The sequence below is a fragment of the Thermobia domestica genome, chromosome 11 (genome assembly GCF_964235325.1).
Source record: "Thermobia domestica chromosome 11, izTheDome1.hap1.1, whole genome shotgun sequence".
Taxonomy (NCBI): Eukaryota; Metazoa; Arthropoda; class Insecta; order Zygentoma; family Lepismatidae; genus Thermobia; species Thermobia domestica.
In genome coordinates this window covers 2,992,779-3,016,709 of record NC_137464.1, presented here as the reverse complement: position 1 = coordinate 3,016,709, position 23,931 = coordinate 2,992,779, and the positions used below count along the sequence as shown (strand labels likewise).

The window sequence follows — 23,931 nt, the reverse complement described above, 5'->3', positions numbered from 1 at the left end:
CAATTTTAACCATGGTTCACAGTGTTTACAATGCTTATTGTGGTTAAAAATTATTTTACGACTTTCAATTAAAGTTGTATATTTTACTAAAAAAAATATCGCAGTAAAAGTGGATATTGCATTTTTACGCACTGACTACATATTTTGCGTAATATATACAGACGACTAAAAGCCACAACACGTGATCCCTCAGCTTTCTTCTTGTCGGAAGGGATGTAATATGAAAATTTCTTGTCATTCTTCAGTGACAATGTCCATATATTGGTAAGCCAGCAGCTGGATGAAAAATTCTTTGTCCTAAATTTGTCTACCTGACGTGCCTTGTTCACGGTTTACATCGTGTCGCCGAGACTGTTTGAAATCAGTATAAAGATGTGGATCATCTTGCCTCCGGCGTGAAGAAGGTAAGTGTAAAAGTATCGATTAAAATTCAAAAAATTTGGAAACTGCTTCCAAATTCGTACTCTATCTCTTCAGCCGCTTTTAAGTCGATGGCGTACTTGGCTACAGCTGTATCGTACTACGCGGAACATTTCAATGAACTGAAAACTGTTTCCGATTTGTTGCACGCAGGAGATAGAGAGAACATTGGTACAGCTCAGGAAGGCTCTACTGGAAACAACATCCAAGGAAGGATATAGTACATCCATAACCTCTTATAAAATAGTTGGAAGCTCGAAAAATTTAATACAAAGTAGATTTTATCGATTTTGTTCACATGTAATAAATATCTCATTAACAGGAATATAATACATTATAATTCATTTTTCTCACAAAATTTCAGAATGGTTAGTTCAGTTGCAAGAGAGTGAAGTTCCTCTTGAAAGAGTTATTTTGGTATTTTATTAATAAATATTAACCTAGAAGACTGCATAATCCATTTCTTTCTGAAGAAACCAAAACGGTGGTTTACTAATACGATGAGTTCTGTTCGCAGAGCTTTTCCAGCGCACATCTATTCTAATTTTGTTTGCCTAATAAAATATTTCAAGACTATCTCTATAGTAAAGCACAATTTAATTTAGAAAAAATGAAATGAAATCTTGAAGTTTAACGTTCCACGATTATGTCCTTTAGGCCAAGGGAGACAATAGCTAAAGCAAGTGACTGATGGTGGAATGAGAAAGTGGGAGTATCCCGAGAAATCCCAAGAGCATAATGTCCACCACACTTTCTTGGCCGAGAATCGAACCAGGGACCTTACGCACCAGAGGTAACCGCTCTACCACTGAGCCACCGTACCCCCTTTTAATTTAGCAAACATAAGCGAGTAACTTTAGTATGGTGGCTCATATCTTTTATTTTGTACTTATCATACCTTCTATATTGTTTCCCAAAATAGAACTTTTTGTGGATGATACATGAAGTGAAACGAAATGAAAATAAGCGGAAGAATCGCAGAAAAATGATTCTGTGGAATCGAACCTACAACCATTCGAACCATGATGAATGTTCTACCGAAGACTCAGCCAGTTTCAAATGGTTGGCAGGACTAAAATAATTTACATGTACACTCATGTCCAAAATTATTGTCGCATATCTATAACTCTTCTTGTAAGAATATAATTTGATAATGATTTTGTAGGGTACTTTTAATACTGATGCTATGTATAGAATCGGGAAATGTATATTTGTGGTAAATTTCATAGGAAAAAGAGTTATAAGTATGAAAATTATAATGAGTAAAATAAAATGTTTATAAATGAACAAGAAAATTTTATTTTCGTTTTATTGTTCTTATTTACTGCTACTGTTCTTATTTACATGTCTTTGTCGATTATACACATACTAATGTTAAGAAATACCGGGCAAATTCGTTATCAGATTATATTAATACAACAACATATTTATGGACATGCGACAATAATTTTGGACATGAATGTACCATTTCAAATCAGGCGGATGGCCCCCTGGTTGCGTGAAATGAAATGAATTCTTTAGTTTAACATTCCACGGTTTGGGCTAAATGAAAGGGAATGATTGTGAAATTAAATTTTCTGTGCTTTCCCGCCGGGAATCGAACCCAGGACCACGTGCACCAAATGCACACGCGCTAGCCACTAGACCAACGTGGAGGAATCCCTGGTTACGTGAAACTTAGCAGTGAGACATTGTCTATCGTGTATTTGTGCCAAATACAGGTATCTAAAGGATGATTCAAAGAAACGGGAAATGTTGAAATTTGTGTTGGCAACAGTGGGCGTTTAGTAACAATGAATAACGTACACCAGCCTGTCAACGACACCCTGCCATTTAGTTATTATGAATGCTTGGAGTGGTGTGCAACGTGCTTTCGCGATCAAAGCGTTTAAAAAGAACAATGACAGTGTAGACAATTCCGCCGTCATTTTAATTTAGAACGCCACGATCGTGTTCCATCAGCTCATGCATACGTTATTTCGAGCAAACTGGTTGAGCAATGAAAAAGAAACCTCCAGGCCGTGTGCGAACCGTTCGTACACCAGACAATATCCAAACTGTTCGAGATGCTGTCATAAGTCTACGTCGGCCAATCCGTCGTCACTCACCATCGTTCATAGTTTACAGTTGCATAGTTCAAGTGTTCGAAATGAAGGCCAAAATCCGAGAAACAATTGCCGAAATTTCAGTGAGATGTTAGGTCAAACCATGAACAGTGTAACAAAGAAACTACACGAATGTTTGCGTACAGAAGGAGCTCGCCTGCAACATATCATCTTTAAAAAAATATACTGTATGTACAGGGTAATTTTTTTTAAAACTCACGGATTTAATTTGGGTCTAGAATTTCTAACTGAATTCTGATTTTCAAGCGGTTTGTGACAAATGCTCAAGGAAGGATGGGAGATTTATGGGACTATGTATATTGTTTTAAATTCATCGGGGTAATATCGACCACGCCTTAAGAAAAACAGCAAATATCCTGCAGTGTGCCTTACAATTGGAATGAGATTTTGGATTTTTGAAGCGAAATTGCAGAATACACATTAAGTGTTAGTGGTAACACCCATAAATCACATGTTGAATAACTATAGCCGTTTCTTGTAACAAACGACGGAGAGATCTCTTGGGCGACATAAGGAGTCGATAAGTGACATCTTCCACAACATCTGCCTGCAGATCTGATGCTTCCCTGTTTCATTCAGAAGCGATCCTGTTTCTTCCTATGTATTCACTAGTGACTACATCGCTAAACTCATTTTATTCTTCCTAACTGAAACAGAAAAAACACTTAATTTTTTAAAGTAAGAATTATCATAAACATTTCTGGTTAGCTGAAACGCCCCATCCTCGCACGGGAAGAATAGGTTTATGGAACGTATTTGAACCCCTCTCCCCGTTAGGATACGATTTCAATGAAAAAGTAATGACAAAAAATCCGTAATCCCTTCCCATTCCATCTCACCTCCCATGTCGACGGGGGCTGACCTTGTACTTAAACAGCAATTCATCTTAGCGACCCTGCAATCTATACATTGGACACTAATATCGATCGTGTATGATTATTTTTGCATGTCAACTCGCCCATCTCCCTGAGCCTGATACGGCAATGTATTACATCCTAAGGCCTGAGGTTGATAAGCCAAGTCTCATTTTAATTGATTCAGTGGTTATTGCGTGATGAGGTAATACACAAACTCACATTCGCCTTTATATATCGTCGGCGTTTAGGCAGAAGTCACTAACTCCAAAAACAAACTAATGGAGTTAGGTATTTATTCCAGTACGATAACGATACACAAGGTGAAATACACGTTCTAACATTGTCAGGCTAGATGTAACAGATGGCATTATTATGCTAAGAATAACCACACTTAGCATCGCAATTTCATCTGCCACATCTAGTTTGACACTCTTAGAACGTCGTGTATTTCACCTTGTGTATCGTTATCATACTGGAAGAAGTACCTAACTCAATTAGTTTGTTTTTGGAGTTAGTGACTTCTGCCTGAACGCCGATGATATATTATTAGAGGTGACTTTAATGGAGTAATATTCGATGCCTCCTTTGAACTGCGAATCTTTTTAACACGTCAGTTGAGTACTTTCTCCACTTCAATTATCCTAAGGACAAACACTCAACAACCCAATCACCTTTCTTAATCTAACGATCCAAAATACAATTACAAATCTCTAACAAACAAACTACGTCTAACTGAAGATTCACTTGATCTTTCGTATGTATATACAAGATTACATCACTAATACGTAAAAATAAAATATAAATAACAGCAACAATCTTTCTGCGTAATTCGACTGTTTAATTGTTAGAGGTAATTCAAACCTCTTCACAGGAATGACCTTATATATTACAAAGCTAATATAATGCTCACTAAACACAGATAAAACACTGAGTATAACGATCCTGATTCATAAAATAAAATGTCTCGTCCATAAATATTTCTAAATAAATACTGATATGAAATGCCGGCTGTTTGGATATACAAGACAAAAGACAAACGCATCCATTCGCTACATGTAATCGTCGTCGTCGTAGCCCTGGTAATACTCGTCTGCGTCGCCTCTGTGTTGACTAAGCAGCTGAGCCGCTGACAGATGAGCATCGTCCTCGTCGAATTCTTCAGGCTCTTCTGGAAAACAAAAATAAAATATATCACCAAATACGGAAATAAAAGACTTACGAATTGGCAATTATATTTATAAGCAAGGAGAAAATGGCGGTCGTTCTCGATAATTTTAAAAGTGTAGACACATGACAACGATGCTACAAACTAGTTTAATCATCGGATTGCATTTGGGGACGTCAACAGCGACGCTATTTATTCCCGCCACAATCCAGATTTCATATGGACAGTTCGTTGGATATCCTCAGTGGCGAATGATGACATCAGAGCCTTAAGCTAGGTTGCCATGTTGCAAGAATCTTGTAGCTGTCATTAAAAAACCTTGCAACTTCATCTTTCTATTCAGTATTTACACATTACAACTTTCTAAAAGCAAGAAAGATATCTCCACCCATGCAGCACTGCACTCTAGTGGACAAATAATGAACCTCCTCATTAAAAACGTGTATTTTGGCGCGTTTTCCCTCCCCGTCCAAATGAATGATATATATCAGCGGGAGGGCGATAGCAGGTAGCAAGACGACTCAGAAAGTTGCACATGGTTTGACTCCTTGCAAGATGAAAAAATGTCGCATGTCCCTTTCAAGATTATGTTTACATGGGGAAATATTGTAGGGTTGCAAGATTCTTTTAAAGACAGCTACAAGATTCTTGTAGCACGGCAACTTAGCTTTAAGATAGTTCTCTTAAGGTTACGCAATTCTACATCGAAAGACTACAACGATATTATGTATCTGTTTTGCGAATTACTTCCATTTTTATATCTTGAGTTTGGGCAACGGTGCTTAGAAGCACACAGTTTGTTGATAAGAAGAATAAGAAGAATGTAGAATACATGTTAATTCTATATAGATAATCATGAAATGTCAGCTATTGGAAAGAAGATAGATATTTGTCAGTAGTTGCTATGGTAACAAAAATAATATAGGCATTGAGTTTAAAAGGGAATAAAAAGTTAATTATGGTATATTTGATGTGTCTGATTTCCAAGGGATACAATTGTTAAATATTGCAATTGCAGGTAAAAATTTAAGGCACTCGATTGTGTTGATTTCAGTGATTCGAGCTGTGGGCATATGTAACGACAAAATAGATAAGAAAAAACATATATATATATATAAATATAACGTTACAAGACGGTAAAATTGATACGTTTAACATTTTGAAGACGTAGAGAACTTTCACGAATGCGCCAGTGTTACTTCAATATATAATATCTTTAAAGAGATAAATTAATACATGCTGATGTGGATAGATGAAGGGGAGTTCTTTAAATATGTTTAGATTGCTACAACCAATAAATAATCAGCGTGGTAATGCGAGCTAGGTTGCACTGAATTTCGTCGTCCCTTTCCAGCATTGACGTTATGTAGGACGTGGATCTACAGCTTAACTTGGAATCCGAACCACATGAGCTCCCACCGGGAATTGAACCAGCTCTCTCACACCGAATGTGCGTGCTCTAACCGTATAGCCAAAAGGGAGATCACAGACAATTTTGTTTCACCTTTTAATTTTAGTATCACTACGATAGTCCACAAACCTCAAGACCTTCAGCAGTCTTAATTACACATTAATGAACAGACATACCTCAATTACTTCGTTGGAATGTAAGATGTAACAACTACAAAATCCTCTTACCAGAACATTAGCATGAACGTACATTTCTGATACACATTATGGTAGCATAGTTTATAACATTGGTTACGTTTGAACGACCGAGTATGTGACATACTTTCAAAGTAATTCTCGCCCGATTATGATATGTTATAACTATTTCCTGACACGGATTGTGTAGTGAAGCAAATATGTGCTACACAAGTGGCCAGGGCATAAAGTACTGAGCGTTCTATATGGTGACAATGAGAGCTTTTGAAGAGAAGATATTATATGCTGTTGTAGGTTTGATATGTAAGTTAGTTTCGAGGCATCTATTCCCGAATCTGACGTTCGTGTCTATAAAGGTCACAAAAGAAGCAAGTCATTTCATTTAACTAAAATTTGCTATCCACGGATTCTCCCAATGTCGACTATCCGTGAATTCATATTACGAATATATCGCTTAAGGATCTTAGTCGTAACAGAGGTTTCAGCACTGCATAATCGACAAGTTGTTCCAGTTGTCAATTAAAAACGTTTTTTTCTGGACCATTTAATCGACAAAATTAACAAGTAGCAATGTCACGTGTATACCACGTGAAGGAGTTTGGTTTTGTATGGTGTGATATTTTCTAATTTATTACTTAAACCGGAAGTGATAGATTTCTACCACTTCCGGTTTTAGTACAGAGATTAGACTGGAGATGAAATATATTTTTGGAATACTTAATCGAGTGCAGAAAACAGCTTTTCGCTATCTGTAACTGTTTTCACTCTGTAACGATCAACGTTAAAACCGGAAATGGTTGATTTGTGCCTCATCTGGTTTCAGTACAGAGATCAGAAATGGAATATATTCTTGGGACACTTAATTGACTACGGAAAATCACTTCTCGCTATCTATCATGGTCTTATATTCTAAGGCGATCGACATTAAAACCGGAAGTAGTTAATTTCTGCCATTTCCAGTTTGAATAGAGGGTTAAGAGAGAAGATGGTACCAACTCGTAAATCGTTAAATCCAAAAACAGCTTCTCCCTATCTCTTAGCGTTTTTGCTCTATATAAATCAATATAGAAACCGTTAGTCGTAGTGTTTCCGGTTTTACACACTGCAATTTACTGTCATGCAAAATAATAAAAAAAAATTATTTGTACACCTTAAAAATTATTTCTTCAGAGCATAACATTTAGCAGAAATCTCTTGCAGTGCCACGGTGGTATTAACATATCACCGTAACACAATATCAATTGTACTTCCTAAATTAATATTTTTTTTTCTAAGTTATTGGAAAAACACGATATCTAAAATAATAATAAATGCAGTTAAACAGTAACAAAATTATGTAACATTTTTGGGACGAAAGTTCGAAACACTTAACGAAGAAGTAACCACAATATTCATCTTTATAAATCTGAAACACTGTTACTCAAGACGTTGGACGCAATTTGCCCCTTTATGAGAAGCCGGGGACCGTTATGAACCCTTTTCGGAATCTCTTAGCCCTAGCGAGAACGTGCTTCGGTTCTTGGCGTCAACAGGTCTGTATGTAATGACACAAACTTTAGCACAGCCTGTGAGGTAAATCCACACCTCATCAAAGGCAACAACAAACTTACACCGATCACCATGTTCAATTCCTTTCTCGCTCAGCCATGACATGATTCCATGATTTGCGTACTGCTCTTGCGAACGACCGTTAGGCGTAAATCTCTCTGAATGGCGCAGTTGATCATCGCCTGCGATGTGTGGCATTTGCTGGCCATCGTACGCTGTGTATGTGGATTTTCAGAGGTCGTCATACGCCTAACCATACACTATAGTGGCGGGGTCTTCTTCACAGGAGTGCGGTTTCTAGCTGTTTGCGTCCGTGTGGTGGGCCTTGGACTTCGTGCCACATATTTCCGTATAATACGATTCACAGTGCCACGACCTACATCAATATAACGCACTTGACATTTCTACGACGCGCGACGTCGTGCACTTAGCGTCGGAAAGGGTCACAATGAACTTCTTTCAGAATCCGTTCAGTTTTGGTGGCATCAGACTATGCTTAATCACACTTCTCTACTGCGTGGCTACGGAGATACTGGGAGGAAAACACGTGGCAATCTCAAGGAGATGGGTTGCGCATGCGCGGTATAGTTCACATTGATTTTTGGCCTATTATAAGTGAATCAACCTCTGTATACTAATAAAATAATGCGCGTGTGCATCTGTCCGTCATCAACTTCCCGCGTAGAAAGGAGTAACCTTGAACCACCAAAAGTTTGTACATAGATAGTTCTTCACCAGATCTAAGCCTGTACGAAAACATTTTTTCGACTTTTTGGCTCGGGAAGTGGTGGTTAGATTTATGTAATGACAATGTATGCGAAAACACAAATCGCGGTTTCTGATGACACCTTGCGTGTATGCAACTTCCATTATCTAATGGTTGTACGGGCTTATGTAACAGCAGAGGAATAGAGTAAGGACTTCTTCTTTTTCTTTTAAGCGATGTTCTGAATAAAGAGTCGGTAACAACGGGTTCTTATTCTTTTTATCAAGATTCTGAGTTAAGACCCGACAACAACAGGTGCTTACAGCTAGTTTGAAATAAAAATTACTATTTAACGGACGAAATATCAATCCTAGTATTTCGCTGTCAAGAAGTTTTCACTAATGCAATAACAAGGCTCCTTCTACGCGGAATGTTCCTTTGTAGTTTGTGGTGGTGGTGGGGTTTATGCTAAGTAAGTTTATGCTTATGCTGTACCAGATTTCAACTACCAGTAATACAAGTTGACCGGGATTTTCGTACATAAATAATCGATGAATAGCCAGATCATGATGAAACTTGCATGTGTCGTAATGTACTCCTTCTCGAATAACTAGCTCCCGGCATGACGTATTTGGCGCATGCGCAGCAGTTGCAGCGAACATGACGGCAAGCAGTGTTTCTGTGGCTGTGGAGCAGCTGTGTGTAATACAAATTTCTTGTGAAGGAGAAAGTTAAACCAGCGAGATTTTCAGAAGATTGCAAGCACAGTATGGTGAACAAACGATGTTAAGGACAAGAGTGAACGAATGGTGTGAACAGTTTCGCGAAGGACGGGAGCTGGTGACAAATGAAGCGCATGGACACATTCGCCCGACTGCAGTCACAAAGGGAGCATATTCGGACAAAGAGAGCACAATTAATGCCCAGTATTACTCCACATTGTTCAGCGGTGCTGTACGAAAGTCTATTCGCAAGAAAAGACCTGGAATGTTGACTGGATATGTCATTCTTCTCCATGGCAATGCCCGCCCTCACACGGCCAATGTGACAACAACACTCTGGCCGAAATGCGCTGGGAAGTTCTGCCCCATCCCCCCTACAGTCCAGATTTAGCTCACAGTGATTATCATTTGTTTGCACTCCTTAAAGACCATCTGGGAGGGAAGAAATTCACGACTGATGAAGCACTGCAGACCATCTGGGATGTCTTCCAGTGGCTACGACAAAACCAAGTTCTTTCTACGCCAAAGGAATCAGGGAGTTGCCACAACGATGGCAACGATGCCTCGACGCGCACGGAGAATACTTTGAAAAGCTGTACTAAAACGTCCTTTTCTGTAATGTAAAACGTAAAATCCTAAACAATGTTTTTGAAAACCTACAAAATCCTAACATGTACAATACTTCTAAAAATCCTAATTTGGATATGTTGCATCCTAAAAATCCGAAACCTACTGATTTTGTCACAGCTATTGAACATGTGGCTAGAAGTGTTGGTAATTAGTTGCTAGTGTGAAATATTACGTGCTAAGTGTTGTATGAAATAAGCACACGCTCTGTCGTTCGTAGTTGACATTTATTCCTAGAAAGAGTTGAGTAGTTAAATGGGATAATCGCAATGTAGAAATAGGAGTATCCATGTTGTGACAGTGTTTATACTTGTGTAACATATGTATTTTCTTATGTTGAGTATCATGGAGATCAGTGTTTAGGCACTATGAGTCAGAGATGAAACTATGAAGAGTGCTATCAGGAGATACTGCATATTGTCATTCTCAAATTGAGTCTAGTTTCTTGGTTGTTAGCAGCATCACCATTCAATTAATAGAATCTACACCTTCAGCCTTTAGCCCAAAGTTACCTCTCAGCAGAAAGAAATACGAGGACCATCCAGAAAGTAAAAAACGATTGCGCACCGCGCGCGGCGCCGATCCCCCACCACTGAGATCGCGTGCGCGACAGTTAGTTAATTCCTTCACCTCCATGTGAGCCGAGTCTCAATGCTGTGTGGTCACGCTACTTATTCTTGCAGCGATTCAAAATGGCGGCGCCAATCGAAAATCCCGCCAAATGTGAAGTAAGGAGTGACATTCGTTTTCTGAACGCGCACATATCTTTTGTTTTTATTTAACCATTCCAAAACGTTCTTTACTTCCTGGACGACCCTCGTAATTATTAGTGTATCCACTCTACATATAATACATATCATTACTTACCAGCTTCAATGTCAGCTTCTGGTTCCAATTCGACAGGCCCTGACTCAACGACTATTTTGTTATCATCATCCGTGACTCCGATCACAGGGAACCCAACGTTTGCAGCCCCCGCCTTCTGCTGGGAAGGTTTCTGTTCCTGCCTGGAGACTTTCTTCACAGAATCTTTGCTCTTTGATTCACCTTCTGCACTTCGCTTCGTCCTGCAACCAGAAATATACTACATTAGAGAAATTCTTTGCCATTTAAGTAGAACATGCACAATTTTAGGGGTACAGGACAAATGTAGAGAAATACAGATATTAGACAGCCATGTCTTCTATTGTTAGCAGTTCCTATATATTTATTTTCCTTTCGCTTTACGAGATAAGATATTACGTACTCAAAGTTTTGCGGACATGTGCTCCTCAAGGAGTGTCGCGAAATTCCAATACAGAATAAAAGTATGGGAAATTTTCAGCGCTGAATGTGTATTTCCTAAATCCAATATACACCACAAATTTAATCACTTCGTAGTTTTGCATAGCAATATCTGATGAGAAACATGTATTTCACGGCATGTGCAAATCAAATTACTTGGGATTCCATGAAAACAGAAGTATCTATTGTCCTGGTAGATTATATCCTTGAGAAACGCTGTGCGAAGTTCAAGAAATCTTTCCTACAGAAGGCTGACCAGTTATTATCCGAATGGTTTGGCAATGCTGCTATCACCTGTGTGATTACGCCAGAATCATGAAACCGGCGTCGTTTGTAGTGTGATCTGCCAGCTTGCTCGAAATGATGCTAATGAAATGCCACCAAAGTGCACCGTTATTGGGAACGACACAATTTTTATACAACCGAATAATGAAACAGTATCTGAAAAACTGTTTAACTATCAGAGTGACTACAGCTAAAAATATTGTGGCCACGTAAACACATGGGGCCCATGAGGAAACATTTGCCAACAAAAGTTACCAGCGAAGGTGTAGAATGAAGTGCTTCTTCGGATTCGTTGACGACTCGCAGGCTAGAAGAATCTACCACCCCACCATGACATGGCCCCGAGATTAAATCTGACGCAATCCATTGTCAGCCGCATCACTCATCACTGTTTAAGCCTGTAGTGCGTGCACAAGGGCTGGATTCAGAACTTCCTCCCGCGTCACATTTGTTGAACTTAATACAGATGGTAGAGTCAAAATGGAGGGCGGTTTTCACATTCGACAAGGCATATATTTATCTCACGCGTTATGGTAATATTCAAGCATTTACGTACTGTGACACTTCTGGCAAGGAGGTACCAAGATTGACTGCCAGTCTCGAGAAAGTTTTCAGCAGGGAACTATGATTGTCATTGGATATGGTTGCGATAGAAAGTAAGAATTACGAAAGGTGGACAAAAACGTGAAGGTGAATGCTCCTATTTCCAGGGATCCATTAAGACCCAAATCTGTTAGAAAGTCATACCTCGTTTGTACGGAGCCAAGAAGAACAAGATGCAGATTCACATGGAGAAAGCGTCCACCCATACCCTCAGGTTTGTCGTAATATGAACAAGGAAACGGGAATCTGTGTTATGACATTCCTGTAGGAAGCCCTGACATCAGCCCAATGTATTTCTGCACAATTGGACTTAAAATGACGTCTACAACATCACCTTCAGTGGCCTATGGAGAACCTGGAGGAAGGAATGGGATGGAATTCCTATACCTTTGCTCCAACATAATTTGCTGCAGTGGAAATTGCTATGTTGCGCAGTGGTGATGTAGCGGGTCGGCCTTTCATAGAGTAAGTGCACTTTGAAAATAAATCGGATATAACTTGATCAGCTTTCTGTATTATTGCATGTATCATAAACTACGAGGGCGTCAAAAATTATCTACACTTTTGTCATAATTTTTCTTACATTGCGCACTTTGTCTTCTGTCCTCGCATATTTTATTGTTATACTGTTGTGGTAATGCTGTGAAAGTGTGATCTTAATTCCTCCATTTTTCTTCTTCTGTTGCAGATATATCATGGCTACTCAATTAGAAGTTTGCACCAAAGAACAACGAGCAGTGATCCGATTCCTCTGGTCGGAGGGTGTCAAAGGGTCAGACAGTCATCGCAGACTATCATCGCAATATGGGAGAAGTGCACTATCACGTAAAACTTTGTTTTTGTGGCTGGAGAAGTTTAAAAGTTGTCGAACAAGTGTAACGCATGAAGAGGGAGCAGGACGGCCACTACATATGACAACATTCAGCAAGCTCGAGAGATGGTTCTGGCGAATAGGCGAATCACTATCGGTGAGGTAGCAGCTACTTTGAACATCAGTCATAGCTCTGCACATCAAATCATCCACGACGAACTCGGTTTTCATAAAGTCTGTGCACGGTGGGTACAAAGAAAGCTTACTGCAGAAAACAAGCTCACTCGTGTTAGGGCCTGTCAGCGCTTACTCACTCGCGTCAACAACGAAGGTGATGCATTTTTAAGCAAAATAGTCACCGGCGATGAAACATGGGTTCATCACTATGAGTCAGAACCAAAGCGCCAGACTATGCAGTGGAAACACCCTGGATCTCCGTCGAAGAAAAAAATTCAAGACAGCCATCCGCAGGAAAGATTATGTTAACTGTGTTTTGGGACTCACAGAGGCTCATAATGGAAGAGTTCATGGAAAAGGGAAAGACGATCAACAGTGCGAGTTATAGTGAAATGTTGGAAAAGAACATGAAGCCGGCAATTCGCAACAAACGCCGAGGTTTTTGTCGAAGGAAGTTTTGTTGTTGCATGACAATACACGGCTACACACGACTATTACACTATTGTAACCATCAACAAGCTGAAATTTGAGTTATTGGAACACCCTCCCTACAGCCCAGACTTAGCTCCATCTGACTCACTTGTTTGGGCCACTCAAGGATGCTTTGCGTGGTCGCCGATTTGCCTCAGATTTAGACGTGCAAAATGCAGTGCAAAAGTGGCTTCACGACCAACTGAAAACCTTATATTTAGAAGGAATACGTAAGCTCGTTGACCGTAGGGGCAAGTGCATTGATAAGGAGGGAGACTACGTAGAAAAATGATGTGCACAGTATAACCCTAACTTCATGTAAATAAATGTAGAATAAAAAGTGTAGATAATTTCTGACTTGCCCTCGTACTACATTTTGAACATACAGAATATTATTAAGAAAAATAAAAACGTATTCCTTACCCTCTGTTTAAGTTTAGAGGAGCCAATAGTCGAGACTCCTCGTTGGTTGGACTTCCAAAGAATGATTCATTGACATTAGTATTCGCTTTGGGTGTTGACGGCGTTTCTAGGGATTTCACATTTAGACTACGAAGAACATCGTAGTTTATTTTACTAGAAATTTTCTTCTCCTGAAGCATCTTCTCAATAGCTTCCCCTAAAAATAAAATAATAAATAAATAAACGCTTAGAAAGAATCCAATTGAAAAAATACTTATTGATAAATGATACGAAATACATAATTTCAATAAGAATGCTTTGCCTTGTACCTCAAATTTTGTGATTTACTCATACGGTTTCAGTATTCTCTAACACTTTCTTAGGTGACATCTAAGTTTCCTCCCTCTCCTTTCTATAGAACTTTCCTGAGAAAAAAAGTAGATAACCTCACTTTTCAGAGCCTTATTTTTCTTTTCCTCTACGTGAGTTGTACAGTTATTAACGTTTATAACTAGTCTTCGATCTTAACCCTTCCTACGAGTAAAATAATAAAATCGCAGATAACTATTGATCGCTTTCCAATACTTAAACGAAACAAATTTCCAAGAAAAAGTATGGTGCACAGATTAAATGCTAACCACTAAATTTAAAAACTTTGGCCATGTTGTGCGCTGAAATTGAAATGAATTTCTAGATAACTATAAATTCACTTTTATGTTGGTTGTGAAAATTATATAATACACACTAATCTGTGAAGAGCACGTAGTTGATATATGCATACATATTTTTATTTACGAATAATATAAATGTGTTAATGAACAAAAAAGAATCGACCTCCGCAACAAGCCAGTTTTTATAGTAGTTATAGTACTTTACCTGCGAAGAAAGATTATTTTGTTGTTGTACCATAAATTGAAAATGAAATGAAATCTTTAAGTTTGACGTCCCACGATTATGCCGGCTAGGCTAAAGGAGACGGTGACGATGAGAAATAAACGAAATGCTGGAATGAAGAAAGTGGGAAGAAACCCGAGAAAACCCGGTGTTTGTCCACCACAAAGCTCACTTGGTAACAGCTAGGATCGAATCAAGGACCCCATACACCAAAGGTGAACGCTCTATCACTGAGCCACCGCGGTCCCTGTGTCATAAATTGACTTTGTAACGTAAGATGTAATGAAGTTAATGTTATTTGTTTGATTTGTGTTTTTTAAAGTTGAAATAATAACATCCTAACTCTGGTCTAAGTTTCCTTTGTCTATATTTAGGGCGGAGTCTTTTATTCTAATGAACGATTCGAAGAGACTCATTTCGGTTATAGAAGAACAAAAAAATTGAGGTACAAAGCAACGGTTGTTAACTGAAAGAAATAATGAATATTGAGGAGGATCCATTTCAGACAAAGGCGACATTACAAATTATTGATACTAAACGTGTGAGAAAAGGATTGTTACTTTCAATGGAAAAATGAATGGAAAAAATGAAATGAAGTTCTTTAGTTTAACGCCCCACTATTGGCCCCTTTGGCTAAGACAGACAATGATAAAGCAAGTAAATGAAGGTGAAAAAACTAGTGGAATGAGAATGTGGGAGGAAACGGGAGTACTCCGAGAAAACCCACGGACACGGTGTTGTTCACTACAAACTTATCTGGCCGGGGATCGAACTAGAGACCCCATTCAACAGAAATTATCGCTGTATAACTAAGCCACCATATATATGAATGAACTGAGATCATATAAAATACAAAAACACAAGCGAAAAGAAATAAGACAGCCGGGCAGTAATGCAGTTAGAAATTTTCCTCTGAATAAATATGAATGAAATGATATTTTATGCTCAAACACGTGATTGACACGCAATTTAAATTGTATGTTTTAATTTGTCAGATCAGCTTTGTCCTTATAGAATTAACTGTGAACTTGTGATGAACACAACTGTATATCCAAGTTTGATGGAAATACAAGTTTTGACATACTATATCTTTGCTTTGTAACGGCCAACAGCATTGGTTCTCCTCATTTTTGCGCTACTATAGACAGTATATTTAAATAAAATCTCTGAGTATCAATTTCATTAGTTTTTTCTTTTGACAATGTAAACGACTTTTTATTTTAATTACTAATAACACTAAAACTAAACTAAATCATACTTTAAAATAAAAAATACAATAGTTCGTCTATAGTTTTTCTTTAAATAGTTATTTTATAGTTTAAACAAAAGTTTTTCATAGACGCAAACGCTCAATGTCGGGGCCGCGGTAGCTCAGTGGTAGAGCATTCACCTGTGGTGCATGGGGTCTCTGGTTTCATCCCAGTTCGCTCCAAGTCAACTTTGTGGTGGACAAACACCGTGTGCGTGGGATTTCTCGGGGTTCTCCCGTTTCCACCCACTTTCTTCATTTCACCATTTCATTCATTTCTCATCATCACCGTCTCCTTTAGCTTACCTGGCATAACCATGTGACATAAAACTTAAAGATATCATTTCATTTTTTAATTATTGATAACACTAATAAAATTAAACACTTAATTATTACCACACTAAAATTAAATTAAATTCCACTTTAAAATAAAACCTACAATAGTTTGTTTATAGTTTTTCTTTAAAAAATACTTTCTAATAGACTCAAATGCTCAATGAATAACGATTCAGTTTGTTTCCTAATTTGTTCATTCTAACCATGTACGTCATACTACTATTAACCATTGATATCACATCTAAAACAATGTGTTGATCGCATTCTATCAGATACTCAAATAATCCTCAAGAAACATATTTCAATCGAATGGATAAACAAGCAACTATTTCTTTTAATGGGTACGTGTTGAGTAATGTACACATTCTAATGAGTTTTAGCCCAATCTTTATTCTTATTACTTTTAATCTACAAACTGACACTACTCTTAATCTTAATAATAATAATAATAATAATAATAATAATAATAATAATAATAATAATAATAATAATAATAATAATAATAATAATAATAATAATAGGCTTTATACATTAAAGTTTGCTATTAAGAGCCTGCCATACTAAAAATAATACAAAATTTACCATTTTTCTTTTGTTTGTTTATTCATAACTGAAAGAAGATAATGAAATGCAACTTACCACAATCATAGATAATGTTATTCTACAACAAAAAACATAAGCCTGAAGAATTTTCAGTATTGCCATCCATAGAAATTACAATGTTGACAGAATAATCCTTCCCCCAAAATCTAAGTAAAGGCAGCGACTAGACAAACGAACTCACTTGCATTTGATTATGTATCATGTTGTTTTGGTTTCCTGTGAATTACTTTTTAATTAATAGTTGAATTTAGTTTGTAATAAACAAAATAGTTTTAACATGCAATTATTAAAATTAAACAATAATGTTAATTAAAATGTAGTTAAGTTCGTTTCTCTAGTTGCTCCCTTAAGATTTTGGACGAAATGTTATTCTGGCAACACTGAAAATTCTTGAGGTTCACATTTTCTGTTGCAGAATAGCATTATGTATGATTGTGATAAGTTGCATTTCATTATCTCCTTTCACTTACGAAAAACAAGCAAAAGAAAAATGGTAAATGTTGTATTATCTTTAGTATTTCAGGGTCTTAACGCTTTAAAAGTTCTACTTCCTAAGTTGTCGCTGACTTATAGCTTTACTAATTACGCATAGTGCTCTAAAGTAGAAGTTTTGTTTTTCTGTATACAAAGAAACATGGATATAAACAGAAGCAATTCAGTATTTTTGTGAGACCAGATGAAGTTCTCACAAAAGTGAAAGAACGAAATATAGCAGAGAATTAAAATAAACAACGCATTGCAGGTAAATAGTATTTTATTAATTGAAAATAGGCTTTAATTGTTCTTCTTCACATATTGCAGTCTCCTTCCAATGTTTTGTTAGATCATCTGACAGGAAAAGAACAGACAAAAATGAAGTGCCTATCATGAAGAAATCTTTATACTCATACCATGATATATCACGTATATATATATAAGGTAACCAAGAAAGTTATGTCCTTTTTGTGGAGCTCTGTGTTTAATTGGCCCTCACACCTTGAGTTGAATACGAATGGAGACAAGGTGAAGGTCAGTTAATAGTGTGGGTATATCCAACGTACTACCTGGTTGTGACAGTTCAGTTACACCGTGAACTTGCGTAAGGACAGAATGCACATGAAACCTACACAGAACGTCATAAGGGCGTGTATGCTGTACTACTTCAAACTGGGTCAAACGCCGCTGCAGCGGGGCGGAAGATATCCCAGGCCTTTGGTGAGGATGTCGTGACTACGCAGACAGTGCAGCGGTGGTTTAACAAGTTTAAGGATGGTGACGAAACTCTCGAAGACAGCACGTGTCGGAAGACCAACACATGTACAAAATGAAGATCTTCAGGCAGCAATTGGGGCGAACAGTGGCCAGACATGTGAGGAACTGGGACTACAATTCAGTGTGAGTGAAGAAACCATTCTGCAGACCTCCATCAACTTGGGAAGCACTACAAGTTGGGTCGATGGGTCTCCCGGGCCAGAAGGCAACGCGAGCAGACACCTGTGTTTCTTTGCTGTCTCGTCCTAGGAAGAAGCCCTTTCTGGACAAAATGTTGACATGTGATGAGAAGTGGAAGGACCTGTACGAAGCTCTACGGCGCCGTCATTATTGGTTAGCATCCCATGAACCGGTTACAAAACAGCTGAAACCAGTACTACACCAGGAGGTCCTCCTGTGTGTTTGGTGAACTGCTCGCGGCATCGTGCATCTGGAACTGATACCAGCTAGTCAGAGCATCAATGCAACTGTGTATTGTCAGCAGTTGAACCATGTTCAAGAAAAACTCACAACTCTGGAGCCAGCACTTCTGAATCGCAAAGGGGTCCTCCTGTTACAGGACAACGCTAAGCCCAACGTAGCTAGGATGACCCGGGATACCATTCTACGCCTTGGATGGGAAACACTATTGCGCCCGCCGTGCTACCCGGACATTGCGCCGTCCAATTATCACCTGTTTCATTCCTTGGACAATCACTTTAGAGGACGCCAGTTGAAATCCCTAGTAGAGGTGCAAAATGTACTTGATATCTTCTTCGCTTCACGGCCCACTAAGTTCTACCGGGATGGAATCCATGGCCTTCCAAAACGTTGACAGAAGGTTGTCGATGCTGATGGGGACTAATTTTGATCTTTCAGGTACGTCTTAGATCATATATCGATATTCGAAGGTGGTGGATGATAAAATTACAGAACTTTCTTGGTTATCTTTATAAAAGACATAATAAACTGAATCCTTTTTAAGCTTCGTTAGGGGTTGTTGGATAAAAACAATGAAACGAAAGCTACTTTACCTGCACTATTCGCCTGGATTTGGTTCTTTGGCTTCTTCGGAGCTGTTCTCCTTCGTTTCTTTTCTGGTTTTCCTTCCTCCCTCTCTTTCCGCAATCTCTCTTCTTTCTCTGTAGAAAAAAGACCAGTTTTAGGTGCAGATTTAGTACTGAAGTACAAAGATTTTATACAAACAAATAAACAGACAAACAAATGACCTCACAGATTGATACATACACTAACTAACTAACTCTATGGCCTATGGAACCCGGAGGTTCAATGCCGCGTTCACAAAAGCTCTCCACTGACTTCTATCCTTAGCTAATTGGATCCAGTGTCTACTTTGTATTCCTATCTCTCCGAGATCCATCTTAATATTGTCCTCCCATCTGCGCCTAGGTCTTCCTAATGATCGTTTTCCGATTGGTCTTCCAGTCAAGACTTTGAAAGCGTTTCTACTTTCTTCCATTCTAGCTACATGACCTGCCCACATAAGCCTCCTAGACTTGACGACCCTAACAATGTTGGGTAAACCATATAAATTATGTAGTTCCTCGTTATGAAGTTTCCGCCATTCCCCATTCCCGTTCCTTTTGGGTCCGAATATTCGTCTCAGGATCTTGTTCTCAAATACTTTCAGTCTATGTTCTTCCCTCAGAGTAAGCGATCATGTTTCGCAACCATATAGAACAACATTCATGATTATCGTTTTATATATTTTAAGCTTCAAATTCCTCGACAGAATTCGCGACGACAAGAGATTTTGAACTGAATAATAACATGAATTCGCTGCTTTTAGTCGACATTTAATTTCTTCATATGGTTTTCGCCTGTTAATATTGATCCTAAATATTTGAAAGTATCCACTTTATCAAAAGTATTATTTAATATTTTAACTCATCCACAATTTGCCGTATTACGGTCCCAACGCACTTCCATATATTTAGTTTTCTCTGCATTTACATCTAAACCCATGTCCCTGCAAGCGTTTAATAAGATCTCTGAATTTCTTTCTATTGTTCTTCTATCATCCTCTATTAAATTTACATGATCAGCATATGCCATAACCTGGTGAATACCGTTCAACTCTAGGCCCTGGTTGCTATCTTTGATTTTCCTTATAGCGTATTCCAGAACAAAGTTAAATAATAATGGCTACAAGGCATCTCAGGGTTTCAGGCCATCAGGACTGATACATACACAAAATAATTAACAATGAACGTTTAGATAGAGGTTACGGAAAGATATACATTAATGTCAAACAATAATTTATTTAATTTTATCAGGTTTCCCACAGACCTGGAAAATTAGAGAATATCGGGAAACTTGATTTTTGTCAGGGAAATTCTTGAAAAGTTCTTTAATATCAGGGAAATTCTTGAAAAGTTCTTTAATATCAGGGAAATTATTGAAAAGTTCTTTAATATCAGGGAAATTATTGAAAAGTTCTTTAATATCAGGGAAATTACTGAAAAGTTCTTTAATATCAGGGAAATTCTTGAAAAGTTCTTTAATATCAGGGAAATTATTGAAAAGTTCTTTAATATCAGGGAAATTATTGAAAAGTTCTTTAATATCAGGGAAATTACTGAAAAGTTCTTTAATATCAGGGAAATTATTGAAAAGTTCTTTAATGTCAGAAAAACAAAGTAGTCGTTCTCAATAATAAAGGCAAATTTGAAGTAATAAGGTTATTTGGGAGTTAGAGATCAATCAACACAGCAATATAGAGTAATTGGTTACAGATGCATTACGTTGTATCACGGTGTGTTGTGCCATGATTTATGGATTGGTTCTTAACTGTGAAATCAATTGAGCTACAGAATCTTGAATTCCGTAAACAGTTTGGCGTTTCTGATCTTTTAAGCTCAAATACATACGTCTTCCTTAACCTACTTAAAAAAACTGAATTTGACTAATTTTTATAACAAAGCAAAATACGAATCGCACCTTGTTGTTCTTTGAGGTATTCTTCGTTGATTTTCATCCATAAAACAGCTTTGTATTGGGCCTCTTTTTCACTCATGATGTAGGAGTTGATCTCGTCGTCATCAATCCCTTCCAGATCTAAGTCTCCAGACTCTTCTTCCACCCCTGGCTCAGTTGAAGGGTGGATTTTCATGCACTCGTCCAAAGACTCCACTAAACCTAAACTAGCCATACTGGGACCTTTAAAAAATATTCAAAACTTACATAAGAGAAGGAGAATTTACGTAATCCTATCAAGAAAATCATAAGCATGCAAAATCAAACGACCCAAAAGCTTCAAATAAGCTTTACATGACTTGAAGAAACAAATTCAATCAAACTATTTACTATCTGGCAACAATAAACTTACAGGTGATTTCGCGATACAAATTCTGTCGAACTATCTACCATTTTATAAACTTCAAAGCTACAGATGATATGCTGACATACTCACGAATATTACCGATCATAATACTTCAATTTCTGATTCCTGAACAGTGCAAAGACTCCTTGTCTAATGTATTGTTGTAATTCACTCGTCTAATGACGATGTGAATTGCTGTGAAATGGCGAGGTAGTCTCTTGACAAGTAAAGTTTGTGAACTCACGTTGGTGTTAATGGAATAAGCGATTAAGGCAAGAAATACCTCAACTAACAACACACTACACACTAAAGAACATTATTTTTATACTGTGATATATTCTGAGGAATTCTTCTGCCACATTTTACGTTATACGTTTTATTTTCCCCGTAAGACAATTTCTTCAGTTTTTTAACAAATAAAAGGAATTATAGTCCTGGACATTTTGAAAATGTTTTTCATAAGCTAGTGAGAAAAATAAATACCAAGTGCGTAAAAAAAATGTATACACACTTTGAACTATTATAGACAATTTATTTCCCAACTTACACAATTAAATTTCTGAGGAAAAATAATGTTATGCTTTTTCAATATTTGGTAGCAGAATCACTGCTGTCCGTTAGTGGCAAGAGAGTAATATGTAGATAGCAGATGTACATTTGAGCCTTCAAGAGCGGAAGTAAGTTATTAAGAGATACTGGAAGTATGAGAATGTTCCTGAGGTTCCGAGACAGTGAAGACGTCAGTATGGAAATAATCCACCTTCAAGGGTAACAGTTAAACGCCTAAGAGACAAATTCGAGGTTCATAGAACAGTGTATGATGTGCAGAAAGGTCGATCACGACGACCTCGCACAGCTACAAGTGCTGAATCCTCAGTTGCAGTGATGGAACTGTTCAGCGTTCACCACAAAAATCTTCAAGGCAAGGGTCACTTGAGAGCGATGTAAGTGTTAGTAGTGTGCTATGCATACTGAAGAAAGTTAAGTTGCGTGTGTACACTCCAAGGCTGGTGCAACAGCCTAATGACAACCCAGATTGCAGGATATGATTTTGTGAATGGGTTCAGAAAATGGTTACACAAGAACCGGGATTCATAGATACCATTGTTTGGTCGAATGAAGCACAATTCAAATTTAATAAGACCGCAACAGATATAATTGTGTGTAGTGAGCTGCAGATAGTCCCCACATTATTGCTGAAAAGACTGCGAATTTACCTGGTGTAAATATGTGGTGTGATCTATCTTCTAGCAGATTCATTGGGCCTTTCTGTTTGATAGAACTGTGACCGGAGAAAAATACCTAACAATGTTTGCTGATTCCATTTTCCCCGCCATTCGTGCAATGCACGCTAATAACAGGTTTTATTATCAATAAGATGGCGTCTAGCTGCACGATTCGTAGGGATGTGCGAGCATACCTGGATCAAAACGTACCAGGTCAATGGATAGGACACACTGAACGAATTGAGTTTCCTGCACGCCCTCCAGATCTCACGCAACTCCATTTATTCTTACGGACCACAGTAAAATATGAGGCGTACTGTCGTATTACACACACTTTGGGATGAGATTCAAATAGTGAGGGCAGAACGGAAGCGGTCGTCACTCGTACTTACAAATGCATCAGTGCAGGCTACCATTTTAAATATTTACTTAACCATTATTTACAACATCCAGATTCACCAGAAATTACATTTATTTTTCAAAATGGAGTATAGTCTTACTTTTCTCAGAAATTTAACCTTGTAGGTTGGGAAAAAATTTTGAAAGACCTGGAAGATGGATATTTGTTTCTGCATCTTTAAATGGAAGCACAGGTGTAATACTTGAAATTAGCTTAGGAGGATCTAGCTTTGGGGAGGAAGACACAAGTTTACGAGTGGCCCACCAACCCTCCCTCTGCCCTCCTTCAGGAATGGTGAATTATCACTTACAAACCAATTTCACGCAGGAAATATCACGAGAATTCGTGAACTGATCTTAGTAGATCGTCAAAGAACAACTGACGAACATGATTTGTCTGATGTGTCCTGAAGGTTTTACCAACGGATTTTCAGCTAGAAATTGTAAATGAAAATTATACGTCTCGTGCTCACGAATGGTCAAAAGCAGCACGGAATGAATACGTATCATAAATTGAAAATACTCGTAAAATCAACTCTGCAATTCTTGTTTATTACCCTGAATGAAAACAATCCTCACAGGAGAACGTTTTATGGACGTGGAAGAGATAAGGAAAGAAAGAAGGGAGAAAAAAGTAAAAACGGAGGCATAAAGAGCACTCGTGTTTAGACCAGAACATTGCAACTAATGGACAGTACTTCGAAGTAGATGCAATCTGTAAATTCTTATTTCTTTTGGGTCTCCTCTCGTATAGGTAATTACTAGTTTTCTAAAACTTATGTATATTTACACTAAGTTTAATCACTACTATATATAAGTACTTTGAAGGTATTAATTTACGA

The 23,931-nt window shown here is 37.9% G+C and overlaps 1 protein-coding gene across 1 annotated transcript in view; it reads right to left on the bottom strand.

Moving 5' to 3' along the window:
- Positions 1–4,228: 4,228 nt before the first annotated feature.
- Brf (Brf RNA polymerase III subunit) overlaps positions 4,229–23,931 on the bottom strand; it is a 222,165-nt gene continuing 202,462 nt past the window's right edge. Inside the window, exons 11-15 of the mRNA XM_081729914.1 lie at positions 21,083–21,301; positions 19,156–19,263; positions 13,831–14,026; positions 10,644–10,843; positions 4,229–4,571 (exon numbers count right to left, since the gene is read on the bottom strand). Coding sequence (XP_081586040.1) covers positions 4,453–4,571; positions 10,644–10,843; positions 13,831–14,026; positions 19,156–19,263; positions 21,083–21,301 — 842 coding nt within the window. The 3' untranslated portion in view covers positions 4,229–4,452. The remainder of the gene's footprint in view (positions 4,572–10,643; positions 10,844–13,830; positions 14,027–19,155; positions 19,264–21,082; positions 21,302–23,931) is intronic.